Below are 23,666 nucleotides of genomic sequence, written 5' to 3' on the forward strand. Positions count from 1 at the left end.
AAATCAACTTATTGTAGAATTAATTGTTTTGAAATCTTGTAAATCATAATGATATAATTATAAAATGACAATTACGCCTATGTAAAAATGTTTCAGGTCCCTGAGACATTAATAATACTTGCTTTTTCCCACGATGCACGATTTTGCCTATTGTTTTAATTCGATTTTGGGGAATGGTTCGATATAGAGGTTGTGTATGACGTATCATACCGTAAATATGGCGGACTACTCAAATGCATTCAACAAAAGCATGCTTGCAATCTACCGCGAGAGTTCGTCTCACACACATGCACTACGACTAACAAATACACTACGATCAAATAGGTTGATGACAACATTTGATTGAATGGACTGCACAGTCCCATGATTACGTTGAAGGACACCGGTTCAAATCCTTTGTTTGGAGCCAATCGATAAAGACATGCAGGGTCTCTACAGAGACCGGCAACTCCGTGTCACAGAGCTGAGAAAAATGGCGACCAAGAGCAATGACGGATTTCACTCACGTACCGAGGAAAAATGCACAACTGTTAGGTTTTCCTTGCTGAAACAGCTTGGAATTACTCGCATCATAAATATCTTACATTCCAAGGGTTCCATGTCTTTGTTTTTGCTCGGGTCTCTGTTCGCAATAAGAGCCAGTGAGGAGGAACGAGAAATCGTGGGCATCGGATGGAAATTACAAGACCTACTGAATACGTTACGTGGATTTCCCAGTCTGTTTACCATTACATCGACCGGTCCGAGTTATCATGTAGGATTGAAGCGGAACTTGCGTCGGGACAATAAAACTGGGGAAGTTTCACTTATGTTGGCCTTGGGATTCTTGAAGATGCGAGACTCCCTGTTGATGCAACAATATTTGAAAGTGGATCGACTTTACGAACTTCTTTCAACGGCAGAAGAGCAACGAGTATGGGGAGAAACGTTAGCCGCTTTTTCTGCGACACTTAGGTATGTCTATCAACGCAAAAAAAAAGTAGACGTAAGTCGGGGGAAAATTGTGGCGGCCACAATGGTTTTAAAATATCAAAATATCAAACTTCTTTTTCTTCGTTTTTTGCAAGATACATGCCATCTTTCATCTTTCACGTGGTATAAGTTTGTTTTGAGGAAAAATGGCGATAAGTATAGTTTTAGTGAATGCAAAATGTGCCAGGGGAGAGGGCACTCGACTTTTTAAAATTAGGGGTCTGTCGGCGAGAGATTCAATGTCAAATAGGCTGAATCACCTAAAAGGGTCATTCTGAACTGTAATTGAGATCTGGACAATTTTTGGCCCATTACAGTGCCAAAATATGAAAACTGTTAACAAAAAAATGAGTATATATTGAGTAACATTTTGGGGAAAATGGCACAATTCTGACAAATGGGTTCATTCAAAAGTAATTAAAAAGATGGGTCATTGGGTGCAGCAAACGAAATAAGGGGTTATTGGGTGAGAGGGAGTTGAATAATAGGGTCAATGTGGACACACATCCCCGTTATTACCTATTTTCAATGATTGCCCTCCCCAAGATTTGTACCTTTCTTTTGAGGTGTAAATAAATCAAAAAATTCAAAGAGCTTTTTTTTAATCATATTTAATTGAAAAAGATACATTCCTTTTTACGGTGTGCCAAGAATGGTGTAATCATGGTAATAGGGCCTAATGGTAGGGGGTATAGGCCTATTGGTAATTTACGGTATTTTGTACTAGCACAAGAACATGATCATGTCAGTAAATGAATATTTTGTTCTGGGACTGAATATTCGGTCTAGCACAAGTGCAGCTTCTTTTAATGTCTAAAAGAAGCTGTGCAGCCTACAATAACAAATTAGTATGAAATTCAAAATACCAAAAGTTTTAGGTACAATGCTATGCGTTCGGAGCTGGGTAAATTAATATGCTAATGGTTTAAATATCAATGTCATTAAGACTAATGAGATAGCGACAGGAGTCATATATATTTGTCCAGTTTTAGCCATTTTAAGTCATATTGCAACATTTCTATAAAAAAAATGGATTAGCATTTCTTTTCCATAAAATGTTAGCTTTTTTGTCAAATATGTCCCTTTTTAAATTTTGAACCGAACAACTGAAGTAAAGCAAAGAAAAATGGAATTAACTACCAAAGCCAATGCATGTTACTCCGTCGGTCGTGCTACGGTACAATCCTTTGATGTGTATGTATAACCGTCCCGCACGCCGTGTACGTACTGTGTTATGAACATCTCATGTTAGACCAATATTGCCATCGTAATAATAAACCGTCTTGTTCAGACGGTTTAGTCAAAATATCTGATATTGACGAAACTACAGCACCTAAACGATGTTGACTTTTGCAGGGTATCTTAGTTTACTAAAGTACATTACAATCGTGTAAAAACTAGAATTTAAAAAAAATATCGAGGGCGTCCTACTCAGCAAATGTTACAATATGGCTTTAACTAAAAACCTGTCCAATGTAAAAACTGTGTTTAGCCATTTCACACATTCTTGCCTTTACTTTGTAAACATCTTTAGACACTAAACATCACTACGTATCAAATTCCTAAACACCGATGTTCAATGGCTAAATATTATTCATCAATAGGCCTACTCTAAACATGAAACACGTTTGCAAACAGAAGGAAAGAATGTGTTTAGAAAAGTGTTTAAAATTCCAAAAATTTCAGTTAATTCCGATTTTACGTTTGTGAGTTAAGCATGATTATGCGTACATGCATGATGTGTATTGCACTGCTCCAAATTTGACGATATTTTTGCTAAACGAATTAATCTGCAAGACATATTTTGTACACTTGATAAACATTATGTAGCCAGAGGTTTCCAGTGGTATAAAAATGTCAACTTTTGTTGAGAAAAGTGGGGATGAGGCTGTGGATCACGAAATGCCCTTTTAAGGGGTACTACACCCCTCGATAGATTTGTGTCTATTTTTGCATTTTTCTCACAAACTAATAACACAGTGGTAACAAAAGTTACGTTTATTATAGGGGCAAGGTATCCAATTACTACACTGGAATTTCAGTGACCTAAGACAAGCGGTTCGTTATTTATGATAAGAAATTAGGTACCGCTAGGATGTACTTCATTTCCGATCATATATACTGAACCGCTTGTCTTGAGTCACTGAAATTTCAGTGTAGTAATTAGGATCCTTGCCCCAATAATCTACTTAATTTTTGTTACCAGTGTGTTATTATTTTTTGAGAAAAATGCAAAAATAGTCATAAATTTACCACAGGGGTGTAGTACCCCCTTAAGTGTTAAAATCTAACAAAATAATATATTTTTGTTTTCATTGTAGATCTCTTCCTGATATATTCCACGTTAGATATGGTGATGTATCTCTCATATATACCAGTAAGTTCTTACCATCTGAGTTTTTAGCACATCCGACGGCAGTAACGTGTCCTGAAGTGTTTAAGCCGCAATTTCTTACGCCAAATCCATCTACTGATCAGGATCTAAAGCCACGTCCGTGTGTTGATCAGGCACTAGATACACCGAAAGAAGCTCAAGCTGTTCAGATCGGGGTACCTCCAGGTAAATGACTGAAAATAAATCAGGGTATTGTTATACCACTAACGAGTCCACGGTTACTTTATTCAATAACAGTAATGTAACTTGAGCTTTCTCAGACAATAGAAAGCAAAATCTACGCCGAGAGAGAAAATAAATCCTTGTGACAAACCAAACTTCTGGGTTACTAACCAATTAATGATGCAGTGACGGTAGACATGGAACAGCCCGTAAAAAGTTTGGGTAAACCTTTGTAACTTATGAAGAATTACTCATAATGTTACAGAAACTGCCTCTTCTTTTACGGTATTGAAACGTATTTCTATAGAAAATGTTTTACGTAACAATTTCGGCAACTTTGCTGCCGGAGTTTTTGGTAACATTACAGCATATGCAGTAGGTAGACCTAAATGTATATTGAAAAAAAAAATTGACTAGACATTGCTTGTTTATACGTTTCTAAGTAACGGCTCTTTTTGGAGCCCTCGACCAATTTGTTGTAAAAGACGTCTTACATCTCAAAGTTTAAGCGTTAGATTGTTTTGTGGTCGAAAGTGTCAACTTGAAGGCTCAAACATTTCAAAATAAATACCAAATAGGGAAATTCTTTTATTGGAGAGAGTTACAGGAATTATGTCTTTTTGCTACTCTGAGAGAACACACTTAACTTCCTCCTCTTCAAAAATTTAAGACCTTGTTATTTTTCTTCTTTCTGATAGGTACGGACAACATTCCTCCATCTAGTCCAAGTGACATCCGTAGCATTACAAAATTTTGGTTGAACGACGAGCAGTACCGTAATATTAAGATAAATGGCATCAACAGTCTCAAGAATGTGAAAAGAATGCCGCGCTTAGAGGTGTCACTTCAGAACATATTAGAGTGTACCAATGATGACGCTTACAATAACAGTGTTATCAAGAAGGAAACATCGTCGTCTGATGACTTATCTGATTTGGATGCAGTGAAAAGCAAAAATTTGATTTCCGACGGGGGAAACCGTTTTGAAGAACCGTTGCCAATTAGAAGTGGAGCAGAACTTATTCAAAGCGTCAAAGTTGAGCCTCCAGAAGCTGAATGGAAAACAGATTCAATGCCTGTAGCTTTGAAAGTTACTCATTGTTCACGTAGTCTTTCTATGGAATCTTCCAAATCGTTGAGAAGATCGTACTCGTCGGAATCGTCAGGGTCAATATCTTCGGAGCAATTTGAAGACGTTAGAGTAAAAGTTGAGCCAGATGATTCCGACGGCGATGACGATGTCTTCGAACCTCCTGCTCCTGCAGAGTTACCAGGTGGCATACCAACATCAGAATCAATTATTGCTCAATACCCCTGCAAATCCAATTGGTCACCCACTCTATCAGATGAAGTGTCATCAATACCACTTGGTCGTGAACATGGCAGAATCAAAGTCGAACCTTTGAAGGATACCAATCATGTAGATAACATCTTCAAAACTGCATCTGCAGCTATTGCAAAGTTGCCAGATCATAAACCAACAAGGTTCACTACACGTAACGATAGCAATGTTCAGTGCGCATCCGCTATTGTAGGCGAAGATTACAAGCCATCGAAGGCAAGTATTGCCAGAAGAAACAATGGGCTGCAAGGGTCTACGAATCAAACAGGTGAGAAAGAAAGAAACCCTCTAAGATGGGTGACCTGATTAATAGCCTTATCCCCCTTTTCCTATCAAAATGGAGATTTTGGCATCAGAAGAAAGCTCATATTTTTCTAAATATATTCCGTTTAAATGTTATGAACGAAAAAGTGATAGCCTCATCCCCCAAATGTGGTATACCACACATACCGTTCTATGGGCCGTTGTGAAACACGTTTTTACTTCTAATAGTGCAATTTACCTCACAATTTTGCAATGGATTATTTTGGGAACATGCTTCAAGTGAGGTACAAAACACATTAAGAAATAAAAAAAATTCCTTTAAAAAGGAATAGGGCGAGCAAATGAGGAACTGTCAAGATAAATTTGTAGTTCCATATCGATATTAAATATAGTGTTACTTTTCTTCAAAGAATTGAACTAGGAAGGTTGGTGTTGTGGGCCAACCTGTAAAGTGTGCTGAGGCTTGTGGATCAACGTCTAGGCGTTGTGCCTGTGCGTAGCGCACTCAAATCACTGCGCTTTTCAATGACGACTGAGAGAGACAGGGAGGGAGAGAGGGGCGAGATAGGAGAAGAGAAAGAGGGGGAAGGAGAAAGCGATATATAGAGATATAGATAGAAAGAATGAAAGTGAGAAAGATAGACATTTGTTAGCATATCGTGTCCACCGAGACCCATAATTTTGTCTCAGCTGGCCTATGTCCACTGCCCCAATTAATTAGTTCTTCAGTCAGGGTCATCGTTTTATTTAATAACGTGTTTGTCTAATATATCATAATTATGATGAGCACAGTAATTATCTTTTGTAATTATCTTAAGTCAGCTGTTATTATAGAAATGTATACGTATATATAATAATTATCATTAGTGAGGCCTTGTTTTGCTAATTAATTAATATGCGCATTAATCACACAGAACCTGGCACAGTAAACGTGATTGGTCTTGCATATTTGTCACATTATAATTTAGTCCATAAACAGAGTAGTCATTACAAAGACAAAGACCCTGCGGTTTCAAGAATGTAGCCAAATTTTCTCGATTGCATTGACTTAAAAATATACTCAGTGATAACAACACTAAACATGGATTCAGTCTTCGTTACAGCTAACATGACATCTGACACACCCCTGCTAACCCTGTTGACAGAATTTGACTATCAAACTGAAACTGCGACAATATGGGATGACTACTTATCCAATGACGGTCTTATACCAGCTGGTGGAGACATTCTAAATGGAGATGATGCCGAATCCAACGGAAACAATCCGGATTCAATCCGCATAATCATTGGATCCATTTTCATCTTCTTTACCCTATTCACTATTTTCAGCAACGCGTTAGTCTTGGTATCATTCTTGTCTCGACCAAATCTTCGCAATTACTTTAACTATTTCTTGATTGGTATCACTATGGCTGACTTCACCGTGAGTGTTGTCAGTATGCCTTCGTTCTGTGGTCAGTTCATCTACGGCTACTGGCCTTTCGGTCGAATCCTGTGTAACCTGAACATATACATTGATCACATATCGGCTCATGCATCGATTCTAGCCGTGATATTGTTATCGATTGATCGATACCTCTCACTAGCCAAACCGATAAAGCACTTTCAAAAACGTACCAAGCGAAGGGTTGTGAAGTTGATAAGCATCGCGTATGGGATACCGCTGCTTCTTTGGCTTCCATATCTGATTCCTTCTTCCTTACCATTCTTCCTACAAGAAGACACGCCCGGTACATGCTCTCCACATTATATCACAGAAATATGGTTTGGAATTTTGCTTTCCTTTGTATTTTGCTGGATTCCATTTGCCTTCATTCTTATAACCAACATCAAGACATACTGCATAATCAGATCACGACACATAAAAGTTGCAGCTCTGAAAGTACCATCTGCGAGACCTAATAGGAATCCTCAATCAACAAGTAGTCGGCACATCGTCGTCGCACAGGCCTCAGAAGTAGATACGATTCAAGCCAATTTCAGCCAATCCGTGACGAGTATGAAATCAATGGAGAATGAAGATCGCACAGTTTCAGCTACTTTGCATCTACCGTTGGCTCCGTGTGAAGCCCCTTCCACCAGTACCAATGCTGCATTAGAACAACGGTCCAATGAGAAGGCAAGGAAGGTGGAAGAGAGCAAGCGACGCGCTGCACGCACTCTGACGCTGCTTATGATCATTATGGTGATAACGTGGACACCATGGGCAGTGCTTATTGTTGTGGCATCTTTCTGTCCTACGTGTTTTCCATGGTATCTTTATGAGGTACGTTTTGTTTGTGTGTATCTTGTAATTTTAGTGTGAGCTTATGGCGGGGTGTGTGGGGGAGGGGGTGGTTGCATGCACAAGTCATTCATTGAGCTGACTTATAAGATACATCCTGTTAAGTATAGGCAATATTACTTTAACAAACTTGTAGAAGGGAAACCATGAGAAGTTAAATATCCCGCTGGAAAATCGTTTGATTTTAGTGCGATTTGTGTGGAAAGTCAAAATTCCATAAATATAGTGACGTACAGCTAATAAGATGCATGTCATTGGGCACATATGCAAAGTCTTTCGTCTACTTTATCCATCCAGGAATATTTACAATCGTAACAATATAGAGGCCTGCATGCTTTCATTTTATATTAGACTTACGGTCTTCTACGTCACAAGCAGTGCATCCATGCTATCGCGTCATAATCGCGATGTCCTTTTTTAAAGACATTTCTTGTAATATTCAGTTGGTTCTTGCTGACAAGATTGGAGTGTCTGTGTATTATAGCTCAGTCGTCAACCATTTAGCTAAGGAAAAAAATCGAAAGAATTGAAATATCTATCATGTATATGCAGTACAATAAATTAAAAAATAATATATCGCTCTTAAGGGCTGGGGTATGAACGTTTGGACAGTATTTATTTTGGGACATTAGAGCACATCAGACATATCGAATTGCATTCTGAATACGAAGAATGTCATTCTGATATCAAATAATTTTGAATTTTGAAATTCGCAATTTAATACACATTTTATGGCAAATCATTAAAATTGATATTTTTGATATTTAACAGTACTTGAAGTAAACTTTATAAATCTGATGATTTATACTTAAAGTGTATGTAGGTGGGTTGAAAAGCCGACGATCAATTGAAAATTTTGACCTTTCGTATTGAAGATATGGATTTTTTTCCCAAAACACCAAAAAATTCAATTGACCGTCGGCTTTTCCTCCCTGCTACATACACTTTAAGAATATATCATTAGATTTATATAATTTACTTCGAGGACTGTTATATATCAAAAATTCGAAAAATATCAAATTTTTATAATTTGTCATAAAATTTGTATTATATTGTGATTTTCAAAAATGAAAATTATTTGATATCAGAAAGACATGCTTCGTATTCAGAATACAATTCGATAGGTCTGAGGTGCTCTCATGTGCCACAAAAAATACTATCGAAACGCAATAAACGCTCATTTTAGATCCCTTAATTGATATACACGATAAAATATTTTAATGAAACGAGTGCAAAAGAGATGATAAAATAATGAGAATGGGAACAAACACTATGGACCACAATGGCCTCATCCCAGTGGCATAGTTCAATTACCTCAATTAAACAATCATGTGCAAAATTTGACCTCAAGTTGCAGAGTATGAGTTTTAGTACCCAAATTTTCAAAGGTCATTCAAGGAATGTACAAATGTATTGGGGTTAAAGAACTGTGCCTTGATAGATGAGCATGTTGTGGATCCTAGTGCCTGACCGTCCTTATACGTCATATTGACAGTTGCTGCTATATATGAATTATCACAATAACAATCCAGACAAGGTTTCATTCCCGGAAAAGGTGATTTCCATTGTTAATGACTGTCCTATAATTCTTCTATTTAAAGAAAATATTTAGAAGTAACCGTAATTGCAGTTGCTGCTACATATGAATTATCACAATAACACATCCAGACAAGGTTTCATTCCCGGAAAAGGTGATTTCCATTGTTAATGTTCCATTGTTAATGAATGCCCTATAATTCTTCGATTTAAAGAAAATATTTTGAATAAGTATAACAGCTGAAGTTATTTCAAATATTGTGCAGGGAATTGCAGTTGATTTTGGTTAAATGTGGAACGTTTGACCGTTCATTATTTAGATGCTTTATTGTGGGGTTTCTTATGGAAAGGTGCTTTTTAAAATCTCTTTAAGGGAACTGGAATGAGCGTTTTGAGCGTTTCGACAGTATTTTTTGAGGGACATGAGAGCACATCAGACATATCGAATTGCATTCTGAATACGAAGAATGTCTTTATGATATCAAATAATTTTCATTTTATGAAATTTACCATATAATAAGCTATAATACAAATTTTATGACAAATTAATAAAATTTGATATTTTTCACATTTTGAGATATAACAGTCCTCGAAGTAAATTTTATAAATTTTATGATATATTCTTAAAGTGTATGTAGCTGGGAGGAAAAGCCGACGATCAATTGAAAATTTTGACCTTTCATATTGAAGATATGGATTTTTTCCCAAAAAGACCTATATTTTTTTGGGTGTTTTGGGGAAAAAATCCATATCTTCAATACGAAAGGTCAAAATTTTCAATTGATCGTCGGCTTTTCATCCCACCTACATACACTTCAAATATAAATCATCAGATTTATAATGTTTACTTCGAGTACTGTTAAATATCAAAAATATCAATTTTAATGATTTGCCATAAAATGTGTATTACATTGCGAATTTCAAAAATCAAAATTATTTGATATCAGAAGGACATTCTTCGTATTCAGAATGCAATTCGATATGTCTGATGTGCTCTAATGTCCCACAATAAATACTGCCCAAACGTTCATTACCCCTTCCCTTAAGGGATCGGATATTTGTGGGACATGAGAGCACATCAGACACATCAAATTGCATTCTGAAAACGAGCAATGTCCTTCTGATATCAACTAACTTATGATTTTTTTAATTCGCTATTTAATAATACAAATTTTATGGCAATTTATTAAAAATTGATATTTTTAACATAGCAGTCCTGGAATTAAACTTTATAAAATCTAATGATATGTATTTAAAGTGTATGTAGCATGAAGGAAAAGCCGTCCATCATTTAAATATTTAGGTCGTTTTGGGAAAACAATGTATCTGCAATACGAAGGGTCAAAATTTTCAAATGATAGACGGCTGTTTCCTCCATGCTACTTAAAAGGGCATTTCGTGATCCACAGCCTCATCCCCCACTTTTCTCAAAAAAAGTTGAGATTTTTATACCACTGGAAACCTCTGGCTACATAATGTTTATGTACAAAATATTTCTTGCAGATCAATTCGTTTAGCAAAGATATCGTGATATTTGAATTTCGTTCTGGTATACCAGAACGAAATTACAACGCATTGTCTATGGAGCAGTGTAATACACATAATCATGCATAACTCAGAAACGCGGCAAAATCAGAATCAACTGCAATTTTGGGAATAAGCTTTTTTCGTGGATATATACTGAAAAATGTCATAAAAAGAGAATGCCAGGATCACGAAATACTCCTTTAAGTACAAAAAAATTATCATTAGATTTTAATGTTTACAGCGAGGACTGTATAATACCAAAGATATATAAAATATCAAATTTTTGATAAAATTTTATTATATCGCGAATTAAAAAAACACACACAAATATTTGATACTTGATATCAGAAGGACATTCCTCGTATTCAGAATGCAATTTAATGTCGCAGGTCCATAAAATACTGTGCTATCCCAGCCCTTAATACATTTGGATTGGAAATGTGAGAAAAGTGGTTTTGGGAAGCGGTGCTTTTTTCCAAGGCATGAAATCAAAACTACCGGCGGTCGTTTTAATTTCATTACTTTAGGCCCATCATATTTTAGCAAACTTTGCAAACCATTTCTAAAATGTTATATATTAATTTTGAGTCCAGAAAATTAGTATAATTTAAGGACTTGTTTTCGTCAAATTATTATATTTTTGGGGTGATTTTTTGTAGTCCCAGCCTCACATCCCTACCTAATCCAAAATCACATCCCCCTTGGTGTCCATACCATTTTTACCCACTTCCTTTCCGTTCCTCTATAGCCAGCAGAATCGTCCTAAAAACAACGTACATATGCATGCCGGTCTATTTAAAGGAGCATTTCGTGATCCTAGCATCCTCTTTTTATGACATTTTTCAGTACATATCTGAGATAAAAGCTTATTCCAAAAATGTCAGTGATTCTGATTTTGCGTTTGCGAGTTATGCATGATTATGTGTATTACACAGCTCCATAGACAATGTGTTGTAATTTCGTTCTGTACATAAACATCATGTAGCCAGAGGGTTCCAGTGGTATAAAAATCTCAACTTATTTTGAGAAAAGTGGGGGATGATGCTGTGGATCACGAAATGCCCTTTTAAGATGAAAAAACAATGCGACGTATTATAGGCAATCATATGTAATTATTAATTGTGTTTTTGGGTTTTGTTTTTCAGATAACCTTATTTCTGACGTGTTTAAACAGTGCTGCCAATCCATGGTGCTACGCGGCTGGGAACCCGTCATTTCGCCAGGCCATGTTTGAAATTATGCGATGTAAACGAGTACGGGGTCCACCCAATAACATAGGATAGATAGACATGGTTCTATTTAAGGGCTCATATTGAAATACCCTACCATGTTTTCACACAGAAAGAAGGCAGGATTCCCCTCGCTAAGCGCGCGCCTCAGGAAAGCTCGGTCATAAAACGGATGGATTATATGCATCAGTGATACACCCTGCCCAGGATTTAAACAAAAGAAGGCTAGCACAGGAAAGCTGCAGGATGGCGCACACCTTCCTGTGTAAGGGAATTTCAATATGAGTCCTAAAACAGCATCAAAATATATGTTGTGGAATGTTGTTGTTTAGATGTTTACTGCATGCTAGAAACGTTTCCGTGTGTTAAAATGTCAAATTAATGGGGTAATATATCATTGAATGCTATAGCCTATATGTAGGCTATAATACATATTCTGTTTGTAGCCTATAGCATAAACGGAGATGTAAAGACATGCTCAGATTGGATTATAGAATTCATAAAACTATAAATCCTGAGCATTCAAGAGGATCCAATGTTGCACATTGACAATGATTGAGCGACAATGATTGAAGAAGCAGGCTTGTCAATAAACACCAAAAACTGATGACCAACAGCTATACATTCTTGTATTGTTTGTAAAATATGTCAAATAAAATTCACCTTAAAATTTATGATAATTTATCTTATTGTTTTTCTTTCTAGTCAATCGTTCATAATTAGAGAATAAAGGTATGAGTTTTTAACCATTGTCGTGCATCTATCGTCTCATATATACACGGGCGACATCATTATTTTAAGTAAAACAACGAGGCGAAGCCGAGTTGTTTTACGCCAAAAATAATGATGTCGCCCGTGTTATATGAGACGATAGATGCACGACAGCGGCTAAAAACAATACCTTTATTCTCTAAATGAAAAGATATCGCACAGTATTACCGTTTGTATAATGCACAGATCACGGTAGTAGATGACAACACGGATATCGACTGAGGAGGAGAGAGCTTCACAATAACATTGATGGAAGTACATTGAAGAAGTACATAGTTTGAGTTCATTTGTTCTTACATTAACAGAGAGAGCCACTTCATAAGTAGGAAACTATAAGCTTCTTTGGCCAATGGCCATATCACAAGACACCCATTTTCGCATGTTTAGAGAAGACAATAATTTATATCAAGGTCTAATCAGAAGAGGAAGACCGGCAACAGAATGGATGACATCAAAAAGTGGACTGGTATCAGCATCATGGATGCCTCTGGCATCACTACAGACCAAGAAAGATGCATGGAAAGAGCTCATTCGAACCACACGCCCAGCCCAGTACTATAGCTTACGCAATGTGAAGTCAGAGAGAAAGATACAAACACATTGATGTTTTAGATTCATATATAACTCAAACAGGGGAGAGTAGAAACACTGAATATTTTGGCCCCAGATTAAAAATAGTTTAATATGGTTTTTTTATAACAGTTGAAGGTGGATAGGTAACTTGTTATGGTTCAAAAAGCTGTGGGTAAAAAAAAATAATTATGCAAAGCATGTCAAGCCATGGTAATTAAGGCAAGGCAATAAAGGCAAGGCATTGTTTTGCGGTATGTTAATGGGAGTGTGGACAATAAAATATTTCCTGATTTTCAAGATATAAAGGGTCGGGTGGACTAACAGACAGTTTCTTATTTGCCTTGAAAGTGCTAAGGCATGCACTGAGATAAAAATGACACTAATAATATTTTTACACACATTTTACTTTAAGTTGGCACTGCTGTCCGATGCATCAAACAAGAACCAGTAAAAACAACTGACGAAGAAACTGCACAAAGCGGATCATGGAGCCACCTGCATGATTCATCTCCGGTTGACACTAATGCGATTACTGATAGAGTCAAGGTAAATTTCACAAACGCCTGGTTTTGACAAATGCATAATTAATTAACGAAAGCCTCGATGGAAAATGAACTTTTAAACAAAAAGAAAGTAACATGCTTTGGAGAATTGATTTGCCAGATTCAATCCGTTTTTATTTTGGATGTATAGATGAGTTGACCTCAATGTTTATCAACAAAGGCAAGGGACTTGTATATCGATATGCATTAGTGAACCCCGTGTAACCACTACACTGTTCAATAGCCTGGTTCTGATGTGGCGGGAGTTTTAAAAACACGAGCCCTGAACAAAGTATGATGCGCGCGCATACTGCCAGGCAAAAAGCAATGGAAATTGTGATGATGCGTGCGCATACTGCCAGGCATTGACGTAAGAAACCAACTCATCTATAGTTTGTATAAAAATCTGGTAGTGACGTAATAGTGATGACGTTTGTTTGTTATTTTTATCTGGTTTCTTTGTTTTTAGGAATATTTGTCGTCACAAGGAGCAAGAACAATCCATTACATTTCAAACATCCTGGCAGAACATCAACTCGGCGGAAATATTCCTAAAAGTAGCCATTTACGTCAAGTGCTAGAAAAACAATCTACTCTATTCCACATTCATGACGTAAACCCATTTTCTCCTAAATCAGATGGGTCGTTGGTTTGTCTTCAGGACCAGAAAACTCATCTTAAAACTGCCATCGATGTCTTAGTAGCATATTTGATCGAGAAACAAGGAAAGTGCAAAATGCAAGGTGTTTTATTTCTGGTATGCATCATGCCTGCTGAAGCAGCTCGAGTGGCGGCATTGACACCGACACATTGGCAAGAGACAATTACGGCAGCAGCGGGCGATGAGTTTACAATTCAAGGTGATAATATTGTTTTGCGTAACTTCTCCAGGTGGAAGCGATTAATTGACACTTATAATAACAAAATGAAGAAAGATTCTAACAGCAGTGGCTCTGATGAAGAAACAAATCCGTCAGAGAGGAAAGGTGAAAGTCAACGCAAAGTAGGCTCTCAGTCTGTTGTGGCCACCGCAGGCTCTTCATTGGAAATCCCGAAAGTTTCCGGAAAGAAGGACGCTGATGATAAACGTGTACCACAAAATGAGTCCTCTTCAAATTCCCCAAAGATTGGTAATGGCGAAGTTAGCAATCACACAGACACGAAAAGGGGGAAGCGATTGCTTGACACTTATAAGAACAAAATGAAGAAAGATTCTAACAGCAGTGGCCCTGATGAAGAAACAAATTCGTCAGAGAGGAAAAGTGAAAGTCAACGAAAGGTAGGCTCTCAATCTGTTGTGGCCACCGCAGGCTCTTCATTGGAAATCCCGAAAGTTTCCGGAAAGGAGACTGCTGATGATAAACGTGTACCACACTCGGACTGTCAACATAATGACAACACACCTGACTTTGTAGGCCATGTCATGTCTACGGATGCGGTGTTCTCAGAGAGTAGCGAGGAAACGGACTCACTCAAAATACCGTATATTCAGAGAGGTTTGCAAACGTCGTCACTTCGGGCGTCACCTGAAAGGTTGGTGTTCTGTTCCGTTGCCCACACACTATATAAGTTGGTTGATTATGTTTACGATTTTGTCTGAAATACAATATACATTTGGTAGATTATGTGGAAGATGCAGATGTGCCAGAATGTTAGGATTTGTATTTGTAACTATATTTTCCGAACACACATTATCTTTTACACTTTGTAGTCAACTTGAAATCTTATAAAACTCCGATTTGTAATTTATGTACAATTGATAGATTTTCTCATCTGATCTTTTCCAATCACTATACTCCCTCTGTTTGCTAGCTTTCCGAGTGGACTACTTACTTTGAATTTCTGTTAAAATAGCCAATCTTTGTCAATTTTATTTCAGATCTTTGTCAAAACCGTGTGCTCGCTCTCAAAGTGACAACTCTTTGACTTCAAGAAAAGTTGTTGAGGAATCTCGCAGTCGAAAGGCCACGACAAGCAACGAAATGGAACGGGATAAATCATTACTGAAACCTTCGGCTCACGAGCGGGGCTTCAATACTATGAAGGTGATAATTTTGATATCAAAATAATGTGCTATCTGTGGATTACGACCAATAGAAGGTATAATCGGGAGCCAGTAAACATTCCTTTTCCAAACACGTCATGATCGTGACCACAATCATCAATCATCATGATCATCAAAAAATAATTTCTATACAAGACTTAAAAATAATGCTCAACATCGAAGGTTTAGACTACCGTCGGCGTTCGTTGTTGCTGCGGACAAAGTGGAGTTTTTTCCAATGGCTTGGCAATTTTGGAAACATTGTTGTTTTGTTTGTTTGTTTTTTCAAATAGAAAGGAAACTTTTACGCTACTCAAATTTGGTACACTCACCGTGGCGCTTTCATCAGGTCAACCGCAGTGGCGTAGCCAGGATGTTGGAACTGGGGGAGGGCAAATGTACCGACGGAAATATTTTTTGCCGACGGTAGCAAAATGAAGAAAAAAAAAAAAAAAAAAAGATAATAGGCGGTACCAATTCTGTTTACAATTCTCCCCTTTTTTCTGTCACCCTGGGTAAAAAAATAGTCTATTGTTAACCCAATTTGTTTTTCACCAACGCCTTCCGTCTACCGACGGCCTTACATGAACCGATCCCCCTACTGGCTACGCCACTGGTCATCCTGCGTCTTCAGCAGATATTATTGCTCTGAAGATTTGTTTATTGCAGTGATGTTGTTGAGACAGTTCGGTGAAAGCTAGTGTACCAAATCTGAGTAGCGCAGAAGTTTAATTTATGCTTACCGCTATAATATTGTTTATCATTTTTCCCTTGTAGAACCAGATGAAAGCTAAAGGTGTACAAACAGTTGTGCAGCTCTTCCTGTCATTGCAGCGTGACGAAAAGGACGCTATCGGCAAAAACCCTGCTCGGGTTAAAAGGACAATTGCGGCCGATACAACAACGCATGGCTTCAGATTGATAGAACCGCTAAATTTCGAAGGCTATTTCGAGCCGGGACAAGTTATTGTGTGTCTTCCGCAACAGTTAAGCATGTTTTGGAAGTGCATGCAATGGGTGAAGACTTATGTCCTTCATAACTGGCATGGCAAATGCCGCTTTTCAGACTTCGCATGTGGCGTCATGCTTGATTACATGTCACATGACATGAAAAAGCTATTCAACCACACTCCTATACAACTGCGCTTCTGTATTTTTGCGGCAGCAAATAGGCCTGAGTACTTTAGAATCACGCGAGAATATCCCCTATCGATTTGTGTGGATTCCAAAACCTGCAGAACCGGATTGTCGGATATAACCAACCAAGGCGAGTGCTTAACTTGTGGCTCACAGTCATCAACCAGACGAACAACGGTATCCCAGCAACAACACTATAAGCTACCATCAAAAGATAAAGGTCTAAAGAAGCAGACGGCTTCATCTTTATCACCAGAAGTATCGCCAACTCTACAAATTGATGACGGCGAAAAGTGTACTTCGAACGCAAATGACATCACAAGATCAAGAAAAAGAAAATTAACTGCTGAGCGAGATCATAATGATATTGAGAATAAACCGCTTAAGAAAAAGAAGACGACAAATCAAGAACATGATTCTGACCCACACCTACTATCAGCTCTAAGGAGACTTGAGGTAAAATTATAAGCCTAATGGTTGTATTTAATGCATATTGACGAATATTATTCAACTATAAACCGTCCTTTTGTATAATATTCAACTACAGAACTTGAAGTTACAGTGCAGATCCAATTTTGCCATGGTTGTTGCTCGCGCTTGGCAAACATACGAATCGTTTTAAAGCGCTTCATGGATCGGACTATGTAGGGACGATTTACATTAAACTGTTATTTGCCATTCTGCAACAACCACCGAGTTTTTGAATAGTTGTGCGGTGATTACTAACGAAGCCATGCAGATTATTAAAATCGACCTTCGTATCTTACAGGCAACAAAGGGCGACGTAATTTACTTATTTGTGGTGAGAAAAAAACGTTGTTGCCGCTACGTATACCCGTACTCGGCAAAACGCGTAAGCCACTTCAAGTTCTGTAGGGACGGGTTTATATATAGTAAACTACTTTTCGTCTGTATGCAAAAATCTAAAGGATATGAACACACAAGCATGGTGAATAAGATACTAATAAAAGTACAATGGATTACTAGCCATTCCCATGAGGGACAAAAGCAATATGTTATTTTTTATTCGATTTGCTTTTTCAGGATTATCTTTATAGAAGAGGACCCAGGAGGTGTGAGCAGTTGAAAAGTTACTTGGCAGGCGACCCATTAGTAAGTTCCAAGGTGCAGAAAGCAGTTGGTAATCATAGTCAATTGCTACAAATCATGAAGACACATGAAACCTTTATCATTCTGAAGAGGCATACAGATCCTAAGCATTGTGTGATATGGTTGTCACAGTATCAACAACAACTCCAGAAGTACCCATCCTCAAATTCAGGTGGTAAAAACATCCAGGCACGGATATCGTCAACTGTCATGACTGTGTCACCAGATATATTACCAGTTCTACAACTCAGTAAAGGCAAAGCATGTGCTTCAAGTCCCAAAGACGGCTTACACTCGAGAAAGAGACAATTATCTGATAAACACGGTGCTGATGTCGAAAATAAACCAGCTAAGAAATCGAAGACGATGCACAATGAAACTCATCCTCACTTGCTGTCAGCGCTGAAGAAATTTGAGGTAATCACTTGTTATTTGTTGCTAAAAAGTGTGTTAACCATTAATGTGCAGTTGTGCACTGTCACAAATTTTCAAATCGTCTTCAGCCATATGCTTCTTCCATCTTCACCCATTTTCAGCCATATTCAGCCACTAGGGTACGTGCAGGTAATATCATAAATATGGGCCTGTAGGTAATGGGACTAAGTTTATTTCTTGGCACAACAGGCATACAGAACTAACAGAAGGTGTAATCTTAATGTTTGTTTGATAAGTGTTTACAGACATCTATGGTGCTAATCTACTACTGTCTGTTCAATTAGCTTAGATTCTTGAATTTTTAAGATATTTGAAAAAATAAAAAATTGTGGTCAAAGTCATCAAAGAAAAGTGTTAGCACAGCCTTAGACCTAACGTGATTTATACTTTTCAAATTCTAAAGTTCAATTTAAAACCCCATTTCTTTTCAATTTTGGTCTTTTCCCGCGATATTTTTATAAAAAGCCGTAGAACGTCGGGTACCATAAACTTTTTGGCATCAATCCATTTAGAGCAATGGGGACGATGTCACAATGCTCAGAGATGGTATTTATTCGACCATCCGCATCAGGAAGTATTGTCCAGCAAAATATTTGCCAGTATGCCTAATTTGTGTTGAAACCCTACTGTCGAAACATTACGTTATTATTTATGGGAACTAAGTTTTCTAAAATATATAATGTGCTTATATAAATACATTCCTTGTTTATTTATTTATTTATTTATTTATTTATTTATTTATTTATTTATTTATTTATTTATTTATTTATTTATTTATTTATTTATTTATTTATTTATTGTGCGAATGGGTCTGAGAATGGGTCTGAGAAGGTGTAGGCCTATAGGCCTATTATAAAACTACACATTTATTTTCAATTTGTTATTTCGTTTTGTTTGTTGAATACAAACTGAAAAAACTGTGAAACAAAAGAACTTTTATACAAGAAAATATTATTTAAAACAATCAGGTTACATAAAACATTTCTTGTAAAGTTACTGTATCTGAAAATGTCAAGCGAATGCTGATATTCTTGGGAAGGAATGGTGGTATTAAACAAAACTCAATTTACATTGTAAACCAGTTGAAATGAGAACGAAATCCATAATTTTAATGTCTTTGTTTAGGAAAAAATAATGCTCATAATAATGTTATGCATAAAACATACTCGAGCCATATATGTAACAAAAACCGGTGGACCATCATCACCTATAGAACCTATCCAATAACCGGAACGGTAAATTGAAATGGCAGGACAGATTGGTTTGCTAAATTGGATAGGGTCTATGCCCTAAGTTGAGAATGTAACGTCCCACTCGATTTGTAAAAAGGTCGCGAACCCTTTCGGTGGACCCAAGTAACTGCCTAAAATGATGCAAAATTGAAAAGAAATGGGGTTTTAAATTGAACTTGGGAATTTGAAAAGTATAAATCACGTTAGGTCTAAGGCTGTGCTAACACTTTTCTTTGATGACTTTGGCCACAAGTTTTTATTTTTTCAAATATCTTAAAAATTCAAGAATCTAAGCTAATTGAACAGACAGTAAGGTCACATTGATTTACCAGATCTGTGGTAAGGAACGGCTTGATACAGATCGGGTAACCATTGTGTTCAGAATGCATGATCAGTATTGTCAATACCAAATATCATTTTCTGTTAATAAATATACAGAATGCTTCATAATTAGTTATTTACAAAATTAAGACTACCTCAAATTTTCGGTCACAATTTTGACCTTCATCTGAAGACTGGCAAGTGGCAACCCAAGTTCAAGATCAGTGATCTTTTGGACATTGTACCCAAAACTCGATCGTACACTCCAGATGAAGGTCAAAATAATTGTGACCGAAAATTTGAAGAAGTCTACCAACACAGATGACCTTTCATTTTAATAAAATATATAATGCTAATTACTTCTTAATCGTCAAGTTTTATTCTTTCTTTTCAGAAATACATTGCAAAAAAAGGACCCAAGACATGTCAACAATTATATCATTACCTTCGATCATGCGGTCATCCCGATGAACAGAAAGCAGTCGGATATATAAAACTGTGGGAAGCCGTTAGGACATGGCACAATTTTGACGTTTTGGAGACTCGTGGAGATCCTATGTTTAATGTGATAGGTTTAGTGGGGTACCCTGGTAATCGTTATCATTGAATATGTACATTAAAGGTGAAGACATTGATTTCCGCATCTAGAATCTACTTATCCAATTACTATACACAAGTATAAAGCGTCCTTTCGTACACAACACGCATTACTCTAGGATCCACAACATGCTCATCTATCAGGGAAACAGTTCTTAAACCCCAATACATTTACATATTCATTGAATGACCTTTGAAGATTTGGGTACAAAATCTCATACTCTGCAACTTGAGGTCAAATTGTGCACTATGATTATGTAATTGAGGCTATTGGACTATGCCATTTATTGCGATGAGGCTCTTGTGGTCCATTATTGTTAGTACTCATCGCCGAGCGCCGTCGATGACCATGTTAAAAACGGCTTTGCACTTCGATAAATGGCGCCCTCTACAGTCAGTACAAAGGGACTGTTTTTGGGATTCGCCGGTAGGAGAGAATCACAACGATATGGGCCTATTTCAGATGAGGACTGGTTATTGTTTAGTCAAAATTATATACCTCATCTAAAGATTCCCGCCATCTGATTGGTTAAAAGAGCGGGCATAGTTTTGACTATGCCCGCTATTCCCCGGGCATAGTTCTGCGTGTGCGTTGTTCCCGGCGTAAAATGATATTACGCACGCGTTAATGTTTTCGCGCGCTATAATTACGCGGAAATCGCAGATTGTAATCTGTGCCGTTCGCATTGTTAATTTCTCTTCCCAGAACCGATGCTTTTAACCAAACAGATGACAAGAATCTTAAGATTCGGTATATAAAACAAATATTGACTGCTTAATATTCGGGCACAGTTTAAAATTATAGGCCCTCGGTGATGTCAAACCCATGACTATGCCCTCAGCTTCGCTTCGGGCATAGTCATGGGTTTGACATCACCTCGGGCCTATAATTTTAACTGTGCCCCTCATAGCAGTCAATATTTGTATACTAGTTCATATGAAGAGAAATGCTATATATATATTTTAGTGAAATAAAAAATAAAAACCAAATTTGCCGAAAACAGAATTATTTTTTTAAGTCTTGGTCCCAAACGCATCAAAATCACGTTGTGAACTTGTGACCAAGTTAAATTTTATTTCCATAGAATTAGTATAACTTATAAAGTGCAATAACTCCATATATATAATAGCTCTAACAACTCATTTTACATTAAGGATCAGTCACTGGATATCTAAATTGACAGAAATGTTTTACGTATAGGAAAATAATGACGAAGCGTACAAACTTGTGTCGTTATCCGTTTAACAGACTTCGGATTTTTACCTGTCACAAAGAAATAATGTAGATTCTCCGGGAATTGGTAGATCTATTATTTTATTGCAGAGAATTTGCAATGGTAACCATGGTAACTCTTTGCTTGTTTGACAACGATCTACTTACAATCAAAGTGACGGATAATGAGATATTCCAGTTGAAATCCATACACCCCCCCCCCCCCCTGTGGAAGACATGGCCTTACCTTAATATACCTTAATTCACACTCCCTGTGTGGTCATGTCTTTTAAAGGTCATGTCTTCCATACGGCTGTATGGATTTCAACTGGAACTGGAATATTCGACTCGCCTTATTCTCCAAAACTATGTACTCTTAAGCACTATTCAAAATAGTTGTAGTTAATGTTTATATTATAATTGAATTTGAAATGAAACCTATGTTTATAGATGTTTTTAATGCTAAAGTACATCCACTGTATATTTTTATTCATTTTTTAAACACACAATATTTTGTTATTGATACTTGTACAATGTTGTGCTTTTACATGTTTTATGGGGCTTTGTGTGTTTACTGTTGATGCATTTGATAAATGTACAATAACGCTAAGCGGTTGATTTTCTTTTTAAAATTATTTCAAAAAATACTTGGATGTTGTTGAATACTTTCAAATTGTATTTTATATATCTAGTCTAACCTATAATTGAAGACCGAATTAAAAAGACTAGTTTGCGTATGACGTCCTGTCAATCAGACCAAAAATGCAATACTGCGCAGGTCAGCAACCAATCACGGCGCGCCTGCGGCCTTTGTCATGACCTCAGACGCAAATTAGTCTTTTTAATTCGGTCTTTAATTATATTAGTTTTTTGTAGAGATTATTAATGTATGCTGACACGACCTAATACGGGTAAAGGGTTAGATTGTAGAGGATCTGTCGTATACTAGTGGTGTAGTGTCATAGAGGAAAGGGGAACATGCCCCAATCGATATAAATGATCATGCCCCCCCCCATGACTTGCGCTACGCCACTGGTCCGTACTGACACAATTTAACGGAGCTTCACATATTATCGTTTTGGGCCAATTTGTTTCATATGAAAAAAAACCACAAGACGATGTTATTGACTTATCCTTCACTTTTAAGTCATTCCTTAACAAATTAAATATCTTTACTCCTTCGCGGGGATCATTGATAGTGTTTTTAAATAGTGTGTATTGAATATCTAATGTTTCTTTTCTTAACTTCAAAGATACCTGCAATAAATTTTATCAGACAATACATTTCTTTTGTCCCATAATCATTTTGTGTAACAATGCCAAAATTGCCACTGTGTTTTCTTTTTATACAAATGATTTCGGCCCTGGATACCCTGTAACCCTTGCATCATAATCGGTTTCTAGAAGAACGGCTAATGCCCAGGCTTATGCCACTGGGCTTAGGACAAGCCAGTGGCGTAGCGTCATAGGGGCACGGGGGGGCACGTGCCCCAAATAGATCTGAAATTTTTTAAATCCCATAGGAGAAGTGCCGAAAAAACGGCTTGTGTCCCCCCCCATCAGACCCGGTGCCCCCCAATCATGGGCGGTGCCCCCCCCCATGTGATGACCCACGCTACGCCACTGGGACAAGCTGTTAAATATGGCCGCATAGAGGCCATCGCCTCGTCCTTTCGCGATGCGAGGGGTGTCTAAGCATGTAATTAGGGCCCTTAGAAGTTACATTACAGTATTATTCGCGAAATATGTGCCCCCCTTGCACACCCAAACATAAGGCCGTATAAAATTAATGTTTTGGTTCTCGTCCCCTCCCTCCTCAATTTCTGGGATTTGTCCGATTGTTTTTTTTATAGATTTTGCAATTTTTTTAGACTTTGAAATGATTTATGAAATGTTCATACATATAAATAAGTTTATAGAGAACAAGGATCACTTCCAAGTCTTTTTGTGGTACTCTAGGGGGGTTATCCCTCAGAATCT

General features: G+C 37.3%; 2 protein-coding genes across 2 annotated transcripts; both read left to right on the forward strand.

Annotated features, from left to right (window-relative positions):
* The first annotated feature begins 421 nt into the window (after window positions 1-421).
* Window positions 422-20,961, forward strand: LOC140137215 (uncharacterized). Its single transcript, XM_072158865.1, has 9 exons — window positions 422-954; window positions 3,294-3,532; window positions 4,228-5,139; window positions 13,468-13,616; window positions 14,067-15,130; window positions 15,477-15,642; window positions 16,419-17,234; window positions 17,823-18,305; window positions 20,271-20,961. Exons 1-9 carry the CDS (start codon window positions 422-424, stop codon window positions 20,481-20,483), a joined length of 4,575 nt encoding a protein of 1,524 aa, XP_072014966.1. The 3' UTR covers window positions 20,484-20,961.
* LOC140138441 (probable G-protein coupled receptor No18) lies at window positions 6,100-11,779 on the forward strand. The gene is made up of 2 exons (XM_072160334.1): window positions 6,100-7,401; window positions 11,628-11,779. The coding sequence occupies exons 1-2, from the start codon at window positions 6,217-6,219 to the stop codon at window positions 11,763-11,765; spliced, it is 1,323 nt and encodes a 440-aa protein (XP_072016435.1). The 5' UTR covers window positions 6,100-6,216; the 3' UTR covers window positions 11,766-11,779.
* Window positions 20,962-23,666: the final 2,705 nt, after the last annotated feature.

This window comes from Amphiura filiformis, chromosome 17 (assembly GCF_039555335.1).
Source record: "Amphiura filiformis chromosome 17, Afil_fr2py, whole genome shotgun sequence".
Classification (NCBI taxonomy): domain Eukaryota; kingdom Metazoa; phylum Echinodermata; class Ophiuroidea; order Amphilepidida; family Amphiuridae; genus Amphiura; species Amphiura filiformis.